The sequence below is a fragment of the Austrofundulus limnaeus genome, unplaced genomic scaffold (assembly GCF_001266775.1).
Source record: "Austrofundulus limnaeus strain Quisiro unplaced genomic scaffold, Austrofundulus_limnaeus-1.0 Scaffold198, whole genome shotgun sequence".
In the NCBI taxonomy this organism is placed as follows: Eukaryota; Metazoa; Chordata; class Actinopteri; order Cyprinodontiformes; family Rivulidae; genus Austrofundulus; species Austrofundulus limnaeus.
In genome coordinates this window covers 914,338-933,023 of record NW_013952600.1, presented here as the reverse complement: position 1 = coordinate 933,023, position 18,686 = coordinate 914,338, and the positions used below count along the sequence as shown (strand labels likewise).

The 18,686-nt window shown below is 41.6% G+C and overlaps 1 protein-coding gene across 2 annotated transcripts in view; it reads right to left on the bottom strand.

Annotated features, from left to right (window-relative positions):
• The window catches only part of tet3 (tet methylcytosine dioxygenase 3), a 56,714-nt gene that overhangs the window by 36,878 nt on the left and 1,150 nt on the right, over nt 1–18,686 (bottom strand). Inside the window, exons 2-3 of one of the 2 annotated variants that reach the window (XM_014018653.1) lie at nt 11,286–12,104; nt 1,845–1,904 (exon numbers count right to left, since the gene is read on the bottom strand). In XM_014018653.1, coding sequence (XP_013874107.1) covers nt 1,845–1,904; nt 11,286–11,660 — 435 coding nt within the window. In that variant the 5' untranslated portion in view covers nt 11,661–12,104. Of the gene's footprint in view, nt 1–1,844; nt 1,905–2,617; nt 2,899–11,285; nt 12,105–18,686 lie in introns of those variants that run through there. The other variant, XM_014018654.1, reaches the window with a different exon arrangement.

The window sequence follows — 18,686 nt, the reverse complement described above, 5'->3', positions numbered from 1 at the left end:
CACACACACACACACACACACACACACACACCACACACACACACACACACACACACACACACACCACGTGGAGCAGGCTAGCTAGTCATGTGACCGCCTCTTTAATGCTGGGCTAAAATTAAAGCAATGATGTCATCAGATATTCAGTGTTGCCACGGAAACTAGGTCAGCGTTAACTCTTTGCGAACGCGGCAGAGGATTCCATACACAAAATAACACATATGATTAACAAATATTCCGTCACGCATTCGCTGCTCCGAGGGCCTCTGCTCTGCTGTTTCCCACCTGAGCACTGCACCAAGTTCACGTATGAAGAGGAAATCCTGTGCATGGGCGGTGAAGAAAAGAAAAATCATGCGACTGCAGCCTCGTCTGTCTCGTAACCTGTTGCGGTAACCCATTGAAAAAAAAGAAAGTTTTGTTTCCTGAAACGTGAAATAAACCATGCAAAAATGCTGCCTGGCTCTGCTTCATCTGCTTCTTTTCTCACGTGATGTTTCAGTGTTTGTTGAAGCTGTTTGTGCAGGAGCTGATGACACTTAATCATACTGCACAACCGCTCATTGAAATAGCCAAAATGAATGCCCTCAACTTGTAGGATGTATACAGTGTTTATCTTTATGCAGCCAAGGAAACGGTTGTGTGGGAAACGGATCTCCATGAAGTAAACTCTCCACCCCGGATGAGCTCACCAGCCTTCAATAACAGGAGCTCTGGACAACCAGAAGACATAGAAATGCCAACCTGTTAAACACAGGAAGAAACTCCATGTAACCAGATGGTTATATATACTTTAAAATCAAAGGACAGTGTGCATATGGTTGGAGATTAGGGCAGGCTTAAAGATAAGCTACATGTTCAAAGATTAGGATTTAAAATGAATGACTAACCTAACCTGCATTGTGTACCACTGCAGATATAAAACGAACATAAAAGCTGGTGTCAGATGTTATATAATAATGCTCATAACGCAGCCCGGCCCCGTTCGTAAAAATCCAACCGAAGCTTTCCACTGTCTAGCACAGAAAACTTGTAAACACGTTTCATTTTCAGCACTTTGTGAGGCTCCGCCGCCTCTCTGCACTTTTTTTTCCCCTCACACAAAACTCCTGCACGTGCCCCGACACGGCGTGCCGGAGAACAGTCGTTCCCATCGACAACACGCCGCAGGTTTTACTACGCCCGGCAATCCCGCACGTTTACGCATGCGTGACCTACTAACTTTCACTCCCTTTACCTCATTTGACTCTGGAACCCAGGAGAAGCAGGATGGCCCTCCCCGGCTCCTGAGCCAGCGTGCAGGGTTTCCTCCTCCTCCTCCTCCTCCTCTCCCCRGTCTCTTGTATCTACACATGCTTGGCTCTGGCACCAATCAGCGGGCAGCGTGGGATGCTTTAAACCGAGGACGTCCCCGCCTCATCACTGAGGCGCTTAGTTCAACACCGGCGTGGAGATAAAAGTCGCTGATTTAAAACAGTCGGCTTGTAACAAGTGACACTCGGTTTAGAGAGAACAAATGTGGCGGAGGAAGTATTGTAGCTAGAAGTGATCATCATCGGGGCTAAAATAATAAGCTTTAGCTTTCGCCGCGGCTAAATGACATCCTGGCAGCACAGCCGCTCACAAACAGACAGTTACATCTTTCTCTGAATATTCACACAAAGACACACAAATAAACTAAAACTATGACGAACACAGAGAAATGTGGAACTGGTGGCTACATAGAGTAACATTAACCCAACATGGGTAGCGCTAACAGCGAACTTCCACACCAACATGAGGAGAGATTCCACAGACGGGACAGAGAAGACAAAAATACCCACAAACCCAGTGACCCCGCTTACCTCAGCTGCCACTTCTGGTCGTTCTGAGCAGCCGCGACTGTTGTCTTCAAGGTGGTCCACCTTCACAGACATCCCAGCACAACCACAGGGAATGGGGCAAAGGGAGATGGGAGGGAGGAGAGGGGGGGGTGAGATTAACAATCAATAGAACAATGCGACACGGGCCTTTTCAAAGAAAATGTACCACCTTCACGTGGAGGTTTATCAACATGTATGCCATCCTACACGCCACCTTCTTATCAGTCCTGACATCAAGAAGCAGCCGAGCTCAGAAWCCGTTTTTCTTTAATTTGTGTTCAAATGGTGAGCCGGCATTTTTTTTTCCCTCCGCTGCTGGAACAGCAAATGAGGTTCATCTTCTCCTATAGAATTATGTAACGTCTCTGTACAGAGCCGGCACAGCTTTCAGATAGATACATTTAAAACTAGAATAACTGTATGACAGCTTTATTACTGAGGAATTTTTAAAGTATGCCCAAGTGTCAGTGACGGAGGTTAGTAAAGGATGAGGTGGGACAAAAAAAAGGGCTGATAATTGTAAAAAACAATAACAACAATAACAAGAATAATATTTTATTTGACACAGCGTGTCCTCGTTGTTTTCATGGTCCAGGCTGTCTCACTGTTAAATGATCTGTTTTGTCTCGGGCTAGACCCCAATCCCGCCAACCTTCCCTCACACACACACACACACACACACACACCCAAATCCCCACCTCCACGCCCCCACCCACCTATCAAACCTAAAATAGTCTGGAGAGAGGAATATTTACCCTCCGAGCCTCGGAGCTGCCTCGGTTCGTACTCCTCCGTCCGCTCACCAAATCCCCATCAGAGGACTCCAGCTCCCTGTCTCGTCCTCGCCCCCACCCCTCTGTCCCTTTCGTCTCTCTCCGAGCCTCCCCTCTCTTCCTTCTCGGTCTCGTTCTCTCTCGTCCGTGTTCCAGCGGCTCATTCAGGAAGCCATCTTGTGTTTTTAATCTGGTTTTTACATGAGCCCTCGTACGCACGTTCTCTTTCTCTCTCTCTTTCTCTCGCTCATTGCGCTTGCTCTATCGCACCCCCCCCCCTCCTGCCCTCCCTCTTGCTCATATGCCAATAGCTCTACCTCATACACACACACACACACACACACAACACACACACACACACACACACACACACGCACGCACACACACAGACAGGATTTTTTTTCTGTGACCACTATCGCTCCTTCCTCCCACTCGTGCATTTTTTTCTTCCTCTCCGCCCTCACATGTAATGTCCCCTCAACCGCCCCCTCCCCCACATCGCTCTTCAAACATATACACTCATGAACTAATGTACACACACACACACAAACACACACACACACACACACACACACACACACACACACACACACACACAAGTGCACAGAGCTCGCCTGAGAAACGTCACACCAGAGATAGCACACAAAGGTGGCCTGTCCACCAATCAGAGGCTGAGCTGGTCTCTGCTGCTGGGTGAAACTGAAGGAGAGCAGGCGAGGGTGTTGAGAGAAATAAGAGAGGGGGTATAAAAAAAGGGTCTAAGTGTGTGTGCAGTGCCATAAAAGATAGGCTGACATAAAGAGACAAAGTGAAGGTAGGTGGGAGGTGTGTGTGTGTGTGTTATGAGGGGGATGGGTCTTCTCTATGCTTGTCAATTATCTCCTCGAACTCGCCTTCCCTAAACAATGCCTCTGGTATGTGGTATCGCTGAGCACCATCTGTGTCAGGGCTGGCTGTAATAACTGGACTGGACTGCACAGCAAAGCCGTCCACACACACACACACACACACACACGCGCGCGCTCATTCAGACACTGTCGCATGGTACCCCTCGACGAGACACCTCCGCCGGTCTGACAGGCAGAAAGCACAATTACGTAGCACGGCCCACCGCGCTGACTCAGAGCGAGCGTAGAGGAAACACAAGACGCCACAGACATTTTCCACGAGTCGCCGCTGAAGCGACACGAGCATCGCTGTCCCGGCAAGGTATCAGCTGTGATTGTGCTTGAGCTGCRCAGCAAACTCTTGGAAAAGCCGGGTCAACCTTTCACTTTAAACAAAAGGCTGCCAGTGACGTACTTTCCCTTTTATCTCTCTCTCTCTCTTTTTTCTGTTTAACTTTTAAAGACTTTCTGAGAATGACATACCAAGCATACTTCGAAGGCCTGTGTTTTTAGTGTTTACATTCCCATGATGAAAAATCTCAGACTTGCATCTTTCCATCAGATACTGGCACGGGCTTTTGACAAGGTTGCTGGCAAAGCTACAAAAGTGCAGCGGAGATGGGGAAAAAAAAAGTTTTGTCAACATCATTAACCAGATGCTGCGTAAGATGTGAGTCTCTTTTTCCACCCAAGCTCATTAGAGCAAATGTCCCCGACTAGGTTTTGTGACACGGGGGAAAGTAAAGCGTAGCGAACGCTGATATCAAAGGCAGCCTTCGTGTACGGAACAGAGAGTAGCTGCTGCGGGAGGCAGAGACCGCAGGACGGCAAGATAAATTCAGAGAAAGTTCAGGCAGGCCGGCAAAGACACGGCAGATCGCGGAGAGACGGCCAGTCCATGAGAGAATCRAAAAGAAGGAGGGAGCTGAACGTGTGACATGGCGAGGAGAAGCAGCCGCATGGTGACACAGCATTTGTGGTGTCTGTCTGATGCTCTTGTATGGCATGGGAAATCCCCTCTGCTGACGTCAGACGGGCCACGTGTGTGTGTTTATGTGCGAGCAGAGGCGTGATTGTGGTGAGCTGGACAGCGAGCGCAGCCTTCTACACGCTTCGGAGCAGGAGGGCCGGGGTAGTTGTTTAACTTGACCCAGCGCTGCTCGCACCATGTTCGCAGTACAAACATTTCAGCACTGTAAAAATAGCTGTGGTTTCGTATTACAAGAGAAGATGAGCGATAAAAAGATCAATTATATCCGGTGCTACAAATGTGTTTTTGTAAAGTGTTTTCATCTATTTTTATGCATTAGGCAGATCAAAAAAAAAAATGGGTGTTCAGGAATAAAAATAAGATCATTCACTCACTGAATGATTGACAGACATACAAACTCTACCTCTCGACACCATCATTCACCATCTGTGTCTACAAATTCAAATTCAGGCCCTCTTCATACTGGATGACAACCCTATTACAATGTGTAAAATCAGCCTGAACATGGCCCAACTAYTTGTTTTTCTTGTTTTTTTTACACAGGAAAGTAAAAAGGCAACCTTTATTCCTCCTGCCATAATGGTAAAAAGCTTCCGGGTATGTGACTGAGGTGTAGGAGGATACCAATTTATAAGGGGTGCAACGATGCATGTATCTTTACTGAATTTCTGAATACAATGCTTTAAGTTCAATACATACTTGTACACGAATGAATACAGATTTGTAAAATTCATTTTATCAGCTTGTCTTCTGAAGATGCTCTGTGTTGAAGGATCAGTGGATCTGTGTTCGACTACTCCACCTAGGCTGCATTGTTGRGCATAGATCCACTGGGAAACTTGCTGTTTCAGCAACATGTGATTTAAAAACTGTACTTCTAAGGTTAAACAAATGTTCATAATTAATTTCAATAAATTGCAAGTTAAAAAGGGCATGGAAATGTCTACTTTTCTGTATAGCAAAAAAATTGAACCATGAGACTAAAATATTGAATCAAATAGTGAATTTTCTGTATTGTTGCACTACATATTCATAGCGCAAGTAGCCAAATTCCAGCATAAAGTAATACACAGGAAGATGTCAAGTGAATGTGATTACTTAAGATGTGAACACGAGTTTATATATTTTAACTTTCAGTCTTTTCTGTACTGTGCTATGCAATCTACAAATGTTGAAAGACCAGCTTGTTCTATAAACCACATTTTTTTATGTTGATTTAATTATTAAGTGTACAACATAAAACCTTTTGCTCCTGCAAAGTTGTTCAGTGTCTCTCACATGTCATGCTACTACTTTATAAGTTTTAAAACAAACGGGCATGAAGGCTGCCGACAGAAAGCCATATTTTCTGTTTGGTGATAAATAATCTTCTGGACTGGAATTTATTGTGGGACTGATCAGTTTGGTTCGTCGTCAACTGTTGGTTCAGAATTCAGCTGCCCATTTACTAACAGGGACAAGACGACATGAACACATCGCCCCGATTTAGTGTTTAAATGTCTGAATGGTCTGGAGATCATAAGCTTTTAGTTCTTCCAAGGTCTCAGCTTGCTCATGACCATGGGAGACAGAGCTTCTTCAGTCGCAGGTCCTAGACTCTGGAACAATCGCCCATTGCCTGTGATGTCTGCTGGGTCTCTAAATGGTTTTAAAAACTTATCTTTTTAAACAGGTGTATAATTCCAGAGAGCACCTTTAGAGCACCATTAGGCCAGCCTTTGTTTTTTGACTTCATTGCTAATTCTGTTAACCCTGTGTTTTGCTTAGTATTTGTATTATTATTATTACTATTTTTATTTTATTTTTGATGTGGCTGTACAGCTCTTTGGTTTTAAAATGATTTATAAATGAACAATAATGATAAACTTAACACCCCCCACCCCCGGAATATAATTGGCTGCACTCTTCTAATTTCCYCRACATAATAAGTGGGAAACTGTTYAGCTRTGCAWATGGCATACTATYAGTGAAACAAGTGTGTTTCGGAGCWGTGAAAATGKSTTTATAACATGTTCTGCCTGTGCATGTTGGAAATGAAGGTGTGTGGGGCAAACTCTGAACTCTAGATCACCGAGATTAGTTTGTTGTCAGATGTTTGTGTTCATTTGAAAAACATTTAATCTAAGATATTCAATTTAATAAAATGGATTTTTTTAATCTTTGTTTTACAGTTTTATTTCATATCTTAACAAATGTTTCATTTTGTTTTTCATACAGGGTTTGGATGGCTTTGGTACAGATTCCAACTTTTATTACATTTCATCTTCAGTCCAAAAACATTTATTAAGCCACTGGTCATCAAAACACATATTTTAAGGAAAATTGGCTTGTTTCACTATATAGAAAATAGTGTTAATAATATGTTTGAGTGTGTGGGGGTGGGGGGTTGTGACATATGAGGACTATTTTAAGAAAAAAATAACTACATGTGGGGACCACTGGTACGGGGACCTAAGCTGAGTCCCCTTTTGGTTTAAATGCTATTGGCGGGTTGGGGGTTTGGTTTAGGGCCAAGGTGTGAATTGAGTTTAGGTTAGGTTTAGGGTCAGGTAAGGTACCTGTGAGGTTAGTTTTATGGTAGCAGGTCAGGGTTAGGCTGTAGAAATTTAATGGAAGTCAATGTAATGTCCCTATATGTATAGAAAGACAAATGTGTGTGTGTGTGTGTGTGTGTGTGTGTGTGTGTGTGTGTGTGTGTGTGTGTGTGTGTGTGTGTGTGTGTGTCATACAATTGATAAAGTCTGAATATCCCTGTTAAAATAGTCAATTCCATTCATTATCTGTACCCACTTCTTCCTTTCAGGGTCACTGGTGTCCATATCCAGCAGTCACTGTGTGAGGGGTGAGGGGTACACCCTGGACAGGTTACAAGTCCATCACAGCAACCATTCACACTCACACCTTGGAAGAATTTAGAGTTACCAATTAATCTAACATTCATGTTGTTCGGTCTGTGGGAGGAAACCAGCGTACCCGGAGAAAACCCACACATGCACGGAGAGAACATGTGAACGAAAAGTTCCCAGCCGGGATTTGAGCTGGCAACTCTCTTGCTGAGAGGCAACAGCACTGCTAACTAAGCCACTGTGTTTCAATGTGTGACATACACCCTGAACAATACAAGTGAAATAAAAAAAGAAGAAATCTACTGCAAGGAAAAATAAAAACATGTTATAAGAYGCCTACACTAGTGTGCAAGTCATTAAAATACCACCAACAGCAGCATTTGATCTAGTTACTGCCATTGTTCTTCTTGAGAGCACACATTCTATCACTTAAAGTGACTCTGATCAACTTGAAATAAAGTTCAGTAMAGCTGTCATGCCTTTAATACCGATGAAGACAAAAGAGAAACTGTTCGGGAAGGCAGCAGAACCCCCTCCCCTGTAACAGCTCTGTAGGATCTGAAGGAGGTTCTGACAAGATCTGGTTGCAATCTACATAAGAGCACAGTCATTTGTTCTCCACATGTCTGAACTAGGGGGCAGGGACACTTTCAGGCTCAGATAAATATTGCAGTAAATTTCTCAAAAGCATGTGTTTTGTGTGATGAAACTAAAGTTTAACTTTTCATCTTCAGTTTGAAAAGGTGTTTGACAGGAACACCAGAAGAATACCTAACCTACAGTAAAACACGTAGGTGTCCGCATCATGCTGTGGGGTTTCTTATTTCTCATTTTTACTTGTTCCATTTTTTACTGAAGACGCACAAAACATATTCACACAATCTGTCGGACTTTGAGCATTTTGGAAAGAAAGAGTGGGCAAATATTAACGAGTCAAGGTGTGGTCAGCTGATAGACTCCTCCCCACGAAGACTGAAGGCTCTAATGAAATCAGAAGCTGCTTCAACAAAATACTGGGCAAAATTGTATCGTGTACAATTAATTGTCAGAAAAACTTTAATTATTTTTTGGCACTTGACGATTAATACGATTAATGACACCTGGCAGACTGACTGAAGCTTTCCCAGATCAGTCCACTCAGTGCTCCTCTATACTTCAAATACGATGAACTTTTAAAAAAGGTTCTTTATTTATCATAACTCCCATTTTACTTGGTTAATCAACACAATTTAAAAATTGGTGTATAGCCTGAAGTCTGTACTTTCGACACAATTTGGAAGAGATTTTTACAGAGAGAAAATCTTTCTCACTAGAATGATTTAAATTGGTCATATAAAAAGGGCATGCAGGCGTCCAGGGGATTAATCGTCATATTAATCATTATTGGCTAAATCTCACAATTAATCGTGATTAATTTTTTGCCAATATCGCCCAACCCTAGTTTGAAGTTGTGCACTTTTGTGAGGTATTGTGTATTTCTACAAAGGATTTAATTTATTGTTTTGAACATGTTATGYCTCACTGAAGGTAGAAAATTTTCAAAATGACTGTCTATGATTTCACTGTTTTCATCTGTAAAACTTGGTGTTTTGAAGAAATATCAGTTTTGTGATTTTGTGCATTTTTTTTATATTCATTGTAAGTGTAGGAATATTTGTAAAAAGGATAAAGACTTGCTTGTTTGCTGTTTATGTTGACCTGCACGGGGCCGTTGTGTTCGCTCCTTGGACACCCTTTTGTAGTCTATTCTTGTTTTTCCTGCTGACCATCTACCCAGCCCTCTGTCCTCCTCTTTGACTTTTACAGCCCTTCCCCCCTCTGTTTAAGATGCTGCTGTGCGTTCAAACACACATGGGCACAAATGTACACGTCCATTAACGCACAAGAGACCGCTTAAAGAAACTGCACTCTCTCCTTTTCTTCACACACACACACACATGCACACACACACACACACACCAATACAAAATGGACAAGGGTTAACCCCCACACTCATTTGAAGCCACAGAGGTCAAAGGACAAAACACAGGCAATGGCAGGAATTCTCCACTGATGCTGGTAGCTCTCACCGTCTCCACCAAACAAACACACTTCACAGCCTAAAACTAGCTCCATGGTTTGTCTTAAGGAATATTAATAAATAAGACGGCAATAATTACCAAATAGTCAGGAAGGTTAAACATCACTACCAACGTGACAAAACACACATTCGCTTTTTAATAACTGTTCCGTGCAGCTTTCATGCTGCTTTTCAAAAAGCAACAGAAAGAAAAACTTTTACAAAATTGCATGCAACTATAACTGAGATTTAAAACATTGAATAATATGACTTAATCCATGTTTGTAAGGACACAGTGTCCTATCATTGTATAATTTTCTTTCTGTATTTGAGTTGGGAGAACAATTTCTTTCATCTAATCTGGCTCAACAAGGATATAAAAAGAATGGGGCTGTGTGTTTATCAAAAGAGGGGGGGGGGGTGACTTGCAGGTTTTAAATGTCCTATTTTGGGATATAGTTTTTAGTGTAAGATCCAGATTTGTTACTGATGTGGGAATTTCCACTGGTGCAAAAACTGAGTAAATATCAGTTAAAACAAACCTTCCTGTAAAGCCAGTCTGAGAAGAAGGAGGTCCTGGCTTGTCAATAGTAACAACAGCATGTTGGAAGCTTAAATTATTTGTTTGAATGCTCCTTCCTGAAAAAAGATGCATGACTTGTCTCTAATAGTGTGTAATAAACATATTATAGTAAAAAAAAAAATAATAAACAGTTTTAATAAAATGTGAGATCCAGGATGTAACTCCTGATAAAAGCAGATAATTTATCTATGTTCACACTGCAGGTCTTAATGCTCAATTCTAATTCTTTTTTTAAATGTGATCTTTTGGCGTGAACGTTCACGTTACATCTTAAATGTGACCTGCATCAGACTCCAGTGTGAACTGTACACACCACTGATATTACCTGCACGCACAGAAAACAACGGCTGTTTGTTTACAGAGTTAGTATGGATGCTACTTTTAGCACRTTGGATCTGAAGCTWTTGTTCAATCAGTGCCGATTAAATAATTATCTGACATGCTTGTTTTATTCAGTGTTTATATCTGAACCTGCCTCTGACCGGGATGCTCCTGGGCAGCTTTTCATTTTTGAAATAAAGCAACAAGCTGGAAATATCGACCAAGTAACTTTAGGATTGATACGGTCCACAACGAAACTAGACCTTACTATCATACTATCCAGGACATGGAAAATTAAAAGTAAAACGACAAAGCAACTGGACTTGTGTTCTGGAGCTGTAAACACACGGAGCTACAGATTTAATCAGCGAGACTTGAGGTTAGTGTCTTATCGATCCTTCAGCCCCTCCTCCTGATGAAAAAGTCAGATGAATGTGACATGAGCGTTCACACTGCAGTCGCTTTGAAAACATCAGATATGTATGTATCCGATTTAAAACCACATACTGAAACGGCCTGGGTCATTCAGATATGGGTCGCATTTGCCTGCAGTATGAACGTAGCCTAAGTTTGATCACTTTGAAACACAATTTTTGRCAGAGTTAGTCTGTTTTTATTTATAAATGGTCTCATTAAAAKGTTTTTAATATTACTAGCCTAGCCATCGCCTTCTGCCTTTTTATCCCARATTTTAAGACTAAGATCATCTTATGTTAAGACAGAGTTGTCAGTTTGGTCAAAACTTGAAAATAATCTGTGAACTCCTGTGATATTATAAAACGTTATACTGTATGTGTTGTGAATGACTCAGCTACAACCACACTATCTGTAAAACTCACAATAGTCATTTTGTGTTGGCTAAATTAAACAAAAACTTAAGAACAAAGGAAGAAATTATGGATGATTATTTTAAGTTAGAATTAAGATTAGTAAGGATATACAGTAAGTAGAGTGACATCATACCTCACTCAGTTCCCTCTCGCTCCGTTTCTTCTTCAGTTCGTCACATTTGCGCTCCTTGCAGATCTGTTTGCACCTCTTGCGGTTCAGACAGTTGCCACAAGTCCCGCAGTTCTCTTTGCGAAGACAGGGAGGGCAGGTCCCACACTTCTTCCTCTTCGTTTTTGCCAGGTCAACTTTGGCATCAGCGAGCTCGCTGTGTGTAGTCAGAGACAGCAGTCCCGCCTGCTGGTGTTCAATATCTATATATTTTCTCAGAGGAGACCTCCTCGTTAATCGTTTTCTTTGGAAGAAGACGGTCTTAGTTTTCTTCACGTTGATGGAAAACTCATTAATGTCTTTAGGCGGTGGGCTTGACTTTGCCTTTGGCTGAGGCATGGTCAATCTCTAAAAATGAGAGGAACTTAAAAACAGAATTATGRTTAAAAAGTTGAGTTAAAAAATAGCAACATGATTCATCCAAATCTAAAATATTTGGCTGCACTGGATGTCTGTTCTTAAAGAAGAGGCAGATAGAAAATACTTTTGAACCAGTCTAGATTGTTCTAACTAAAGAATAAAATCTCAGTCTTCTTATCTGTGAAGATTGTTGTCAAAAATGTCCACTGTTCATCTCGTGTCTGGTAACAATGTGTTTTTTTTGTTGTTGTTGTGGTTGTTGTTGTTAGCCACCCAGGTGGCCTTGGAAAATCCCAGTAGTCACTCTGAGTCTGGACTCCATCTTCCAACTACCCTGAAGAATGGCTGGCAGCCTACCATGTTGTGGGGCACGCTGTTGGAGCTTGGTAATTCATGGCTTTGTCTACTCAGCCAGGGTACCGTCTGGAAGTGTGGAGAGACACAAAGAACAAGACTGGTAGAACAAAACACTTTCAATTCACCAGAAACAAGCAGTTGTACCCATTTTTTTGCTTTAACATTATTGCCTGTGTACCATCTACTTTTGTATCATAGTAAATGATGATTTACCCAACGTTTCAATAAACACACACACACTCCTGACCCGACTCCTCTGGACATAATCTGGTTTAAAAAAACAGCAGTCAGTGCATCTCATTGGCTTGTAGCCATACAGGTCTACGTGCACAGTTTGAGAAGAAGATGGGTTTTAATGGCAGACCCCACATAGGCAGGGGTCTTGTGTCTGTTTAAAAGAAGGAGGGGGATGATTAGTTGATGCCAAGAATGGTCTTTTTTGTTTTGGGGTTGTGCACTTTAGTCAACCATGAGTAAAGTGAATTGTGCTGTTGKATAAAAGTACTGGGAGGAAAATGTAACATGTGACATGCACACTGTGTAAACCTGTGTAAATATTATGTTTTYCTAGAAATGTATTACTTGATCAAAACCTTTTACAACTACATCAACCGTTAGATTAGAACCAAACATAAAGTGAGGACAAATCAAGTGACAACAGTACATAGTAGGAAGCTTTATTCTTAATATTCAGAAGTTGTTTAATGTCCCTCATGTAATGCTTCAGAGTAATCAGAGTATTATACAGTTAGGTCCATATATATTTGAACAGAGACAACATCTTTCTAATTTTGGTTCTAGACATTACCACAATGAATTTTAAACAAAACATTTCAGATGCAGCTGAAGTTAAGACTTTCAGCTTTAATTCAGTGGGTTGAACAAAATGATTGCATAAAAATGTGAGGAACTAAAGCATCTTTTAAACACAATCCCTTAATTTCAGAGGCTCAAAAGTAATTGGACAGATTAAATAATTGTAAATAAAATGTTCATTTCTAGTACTTGGTTGAAAACCCTTTGTTGGCAATGACTGCCTGAAGTCTTGAACATCACCAGATGTTTCCTCCTTTTTAATGCTCTGCCAGGTCTTCACTGTGGCGGTTTTCAGTTGGTGTTTGTTTGTGGGCCCTTCTGTCTGAAACAAGTCAAATGCTCAGTTGGGTTGAGATCAGGTGACTGACTTGGCCATTCAAGAATATTCCACTTCTTTGCTTTAATTAACACCTGGGTTGCTTTTTCTTTATGTTTTGGGACATTTTCCATCTGTAATATGAAACACAGACCAATCAGTTTGGCTGCATTTATCTGGATCTGAGCACACAGTTTGTCTCTGAATACATCAGAATTCATTCAGCTGTTTCTGTCCTGTGTCACATCATCAGTAAACACTAGTGACCCAGTGCCACTGGCAGCCATGCCCAAACCATCACACTGTGTCTGTCTTGTTTTACAGATGATGTGGTATGCTTTGGATCATGAGCTGCACCACGCCTTCACCAGACTTTTCTCTTTCCATCATTCTAGTAGAGGTTGATCTTGGTTTCTTCTGTCCAAAGAATGCTCTTCCAGAACTCTGCTGCTTTTTTTACATGTTTTTTAGCAAAGTCCAGTCTAGCCTTTTTACTCTTGAGGCTTATACGGTAAGTGTCTTGCAGCGTGCAGTGAACCCTCTGTATTTACTTTCATGCAGACTTCTCTTTATGGTAGATTTGGATATTGATACTTCTACCTCCTGGAGAGTGTTGTTCACTTGGTTGGCTGTTATGAAGGGGTTTCTCTTCTCCATGGAGATTATTCTGCCATCATCCACCACTGTTGTCTTTCGTGGACATCCAGGTCTTTTTGCATCGATGAGTTCACCAGTGAGCGGATCCGTTTTGGTGGCCTTAGGATCGCATCTCTGCTTTTTGCAGATGATGTGGTCCTGTTGGCTTCATCGGAACGAGATCTGCAGCTCTCGCTGGAGCGGTTCGCGGCCGAGTGCGAAGCGGCCGGGATGAGGCACAGTGCCTCCAAATCCGAGGCCATGGTCTTGAGCCGGAAAAGGGCAGAGTGCCTTCTCCGGGTCAGGGGGGTCGCCCTGTCTCAAGTGGAAGAGTTTAAGTATCTGGGGATCTTGTTCACGAATGGGGGAAGAACGGAGCAGGAGATCGACAGGCGGATTGGCGCAGCATCTGCTGTAAAGCGGGCGCTGTACCGGTCCGTCGTGGTGAAGAGAGAGCTGAGTCAGAAAGCGAAGCTCTCGATTTACCGGTCGATCTACGTTCCTACCCTCATCTATGGTCATGAGCTTTGGGTCATGACCGAAAGAACGAGTTCCCGGATACAAGCGGCCGAAATGGGTTTCTTCCGCAGGGTGGCTGGGCTCTCCCTTAGAGATAGGGTGAGAAGCTCGGTCATCCGGGAGGGACTCAGAGTAGAGCCGCTGCTCCTCCACGTCGAGAGGAGCCAGTTGAGGTGGCTCGGGCATCTGGTAAGGATGCCTCCTGGACGCCTCCCTGGTGAGGTGTTCCGGGCACGTCCCACCGGGAGGAGGCCCCGAGGAAGACCCAGGACACGCTGGAGGGACTATGTCTCTCGGCTGGCCTGGGAACGCCTTGGAGTTCCCCCGGAGGAGCTGGAAGAAGTGGCTGGGGAGAGGRARGTCTGGGCCTCCCTTCTGAAGCTGCTGCCCCCGCGACCCGACCCCGGATAGGCGGAAGAAAATGGATGGATGGATGGATGGATGGAATTCACCAGTGCTTTCTTTCTTTCTCAGGATGTACCAAACTGTAGATTTTGCCACTCCTAATATTGAAGCAATTTCTCAGATGGATTTTTTTCTGTTTTTGCAGCTTAAGGATGGCTTGTTTCACCTGCATGGAGACCTCCTTTGACCACATGTTTACTTCACAGCAAAACCTTCCAAATGCAAGCAACACACCTCAAATCAACTCCTGACCTTTTATCTGCTTAATTGAGGATGACATAATGTAGGGATTGCCCACACCTGTCCATGAAATAGCCTTGGAGTTAATTGTCCAATTATTTTTAKTCTCTTTAAAAATAGGGTGGCACATGTTAAGGAGCTGAAACTCCTAAGCCCTTCATCCAGTTTTAATGTGGATACCCTCAAATGAAAGCTGAATGTCTGGACTTTATGTCCATGTACATTATATATAACTTGAATATATTTCAGTAGACAGGTAAAAAGACTAAATTTGTGTCAGTGTCCAAACATACAGTATATGGACCTAACTGTATTTACAATATCAGAAAAGATATTGGATAACTTGGATCACTAAAGAGTGTTTTCAATTAGGTCAAAATAGCACCACAGTTTCAGTAGTTCCTTTGTGTTGACAGGAGTCTCATGTCTAATTTATTTGAGACTTCATGTGCCTCTCTTCTGATCTGAAACAGGGAGCAAAAATGTAACTAAATAAAACTGAAAAGACACCAAAGACTCTCAAGAACTTTTGTTCACACAAAATAAACAACTTGAGGCTTCAGCTTGAGTACAAATATAACTGCTGTTTGTTTGTTTTTTTCTTTCAGCCCAACAGATATTCTTAGGTCTTGTGATGTTAGAGAATCACTTTTTAAAAACCAAGCAGCTGGTGAACCGATAAACACTCAAATTAGCTTCTGTTGTGACATTTTCATAAGAAAAATGGAAGCGCTAACTTGTTAGCTATCTAAACTAGGGGTTCTCTAACATTTCACAATGAATACCACCTCAGAAGCTCTTTGAGTATCATCGATATGACCTAAGTTAAAAACACATGTTTATAAGCTTTTATTCATGTCTGATATTAAGAAGAATCTGGACCAAGCCCTAACCCTAAAGTGTTGATTGGTTTAGGATGATGCTGAGTGGTAGCCTACTCTGCAGTCTTGGGTTTTCTCCTCCTTTTTTTATTTTTTTTTTTTACTGTGTTGCAATTTTTGTTGCTCACAGCTCCTCCAGAAACATTAGTGGCCTTGGTTTACACAGCAAGGGTTCTCAAAGAATTCTCCACTGCACTTTTATCTTCAGTAGAGTACATTTATAGAGCAAAGATCCTAATAATACCACTCATGTTTTTGTCCATCTTTGCTTTTCACCTTTACATCACAGCTCAGCTGAAGCAAATTAACATATTATTTTACTTGGAAGTAGCTGAAACCAAAGATTTTTCTGAGTACTAGAGAGATCTCAAGTGCTACTTCATTACCACAGTTCAATTGTTTATTTTTATAGCRCCATTTCAGAACTCCATTTCAGAACTAAAGTAAATCTCGGGTGCTTTACAAAAAGACCTGGTGGAGTTTAAAACTGCTCAAATTATGTTCAAGGATTCAAATAAATTATTACCCAAACCCATGCAGAAATTGTTTCTTGATAATGAAGGGACATATAATTTAAGGGGTTATTTAAATTTAAGGAGTCGTAGGATACGCACAACAAGAAAGAGCTTTTGTATTTCAATTCATGGTGTCAAACTATGGAACAAACTAATAGAGGACTTAAAAAGGTCAAAGTTTAATACAATTTAAAAGAAAATATAAGGAGGCTATTTTTTCAGGATATCGAAATATGAATGGGTGAGTGGGTGTTTAAATGGGTATATGTAAACTAATAAGCGCATATGAATGTATGTGTATAGCTGGATGAATATACTTAAATCTCAATGTTTGTTCAGGTGTATTAAATTCATGTGTTATATGTATCCTTTACTGTGTAGATATGAGGAGTGATTGTAACACAAAGGGTTGTACAAGGTTAAATATAAATTTACATTGTAATTTAACAATTTACTAAGTTAGCCTGAGGTTTTAATATTATATAGTATTTGAAAATAGTACGAGGTATGAGTTTAAAAGTTTTTTACTTCTTCCTACTCCATTTCGAACATGTTGAGATTATTATTGTCATAAAATATGCGTATTTTGTATTTAATATGTGTAATATGTTTAAGTATGGTTATCTCTTTGTATTGTATGGTCGTCATGTTCGAAATAAATTTGATTGATTGATTGAATTATATCATGGACATCCTGGCCATGCATGAGCAACTGGTCACAGTGGACAGAACCTATGCGTCTGTGATTTCATGGCAACTCAATGTATCAGACCACCAGGAGCTGAGCACATTTTTGAACCGACTGATCAGAGACTGGAATCAGCAGCATAAACACAAGTYTATCTATGCTCTGCATGAATAGATTAATGAATATGGACAATCAGTAACAAAAACAGAGACAGACTTTGTGCAAAAGAAGAAGAAACAAAAAAGAATGGTTCTTAGCTGTTCCACTTCATTTGTTTTATGGAGCTGTTTAAAACATTTTGGACTGTTCATGAATGTCACATCTCTAATTTGATCATGTTAGTCTTTGTCTCATGAGTTCCCAATGGAGCGAGTAACCTCTGGCTGCAGACTGCGGAATGGGGCGGGGTCGGACGTCTGACTCCGCCCTCAACTCTAAAATTAATCAACCCCAGCTACTAAATTCTAAAATTAACCACTCCCAATTTTTAAAGCCTCATATTAACTTCCCCTACAAGCTGTGACTGTCACAGTCTCTGCTTTAGTTTTCTACAAGTTTCAGTGTTTCCCTGTGTATCTGTGCCCAGCAGCCCCGCCCATGCTCACCTGTTTCCTCTTGTGTCTTCTCCAGGTGTTTCTCGTTTGTCCTCATTAGTTTCCCTTTATATTCTGTGTCTTGTCACCTTGTCTTTGTTTGATCATCGTGCTGCTTCCACAGCCATTGTGGTTGTCCTCCATGTTCTTGTGTTCTCCTGAAGAGATCCATTTTGTGAGTACTTTGAGCTGCCTCGCCAGCCTTTTGAGTTTAATAAACCTTTTGAGTTTAATAAACCTTTTGAGTTTAATTAACCTTTTGAGTTTAATAAACCTTTTGAGTTTAATAAACCTTTTGAGTTTAATAAACCTTTTGAGTTTAATAAACCTTTTGAGTTTTGGATTTTGCCTGCACCCTGGGTCATTCTGCACAACCTCACAGTGACCACGGCCATTCCAACCCGTCTAGTATCCTAATCCGCAATCTGCATCAGGGTGTACTTCACTGGAGCTGGAGACCAATTGCTTCTTCTTTGGAGGTCTTTGTGTTCAGCCTTGCCTGACGTCATCACTCTTTGGCAACTTTTGGCCATGTGCTGGAGCTCAACCGCCTTTACATTGGTTGCTTTGATGTATTTCTTGGCTTTGAATAGGGGTGAAATTCTACATTGATCTATATCGATATACCGATTTGAATGATTCATGATTCAGTTACAGTATATCGAGGCAAAATGAAAATATCGTCCTATATCGTCATCATTTGCTCGATATGAATCAATATCATATACACCCATCCATCGTTTTTTGGGTTCTTTTTAGTTCTTAACTTCGTTTTTCTCTCCAAACTGCTTTGACACCTTCCACTGCCACGTCTGCCTTTCTGTCCTTGACACACATGCACAGTAGTGGTAACTGGGGTAGGCCGTGGACGTCACAAGACATTATACAGACAGACACTGGTATCAAGGCTACCTGACAACAGAGCTCAAAAGTGTGGGAGCTTTTTAAGAAAATGAAACAGAAACCTGTGCAATATCTGCAGAGCAGAACTTGTCTTCCACAGCAATTATTTTTAGTTAGCATATAGCTAAAATCTAAC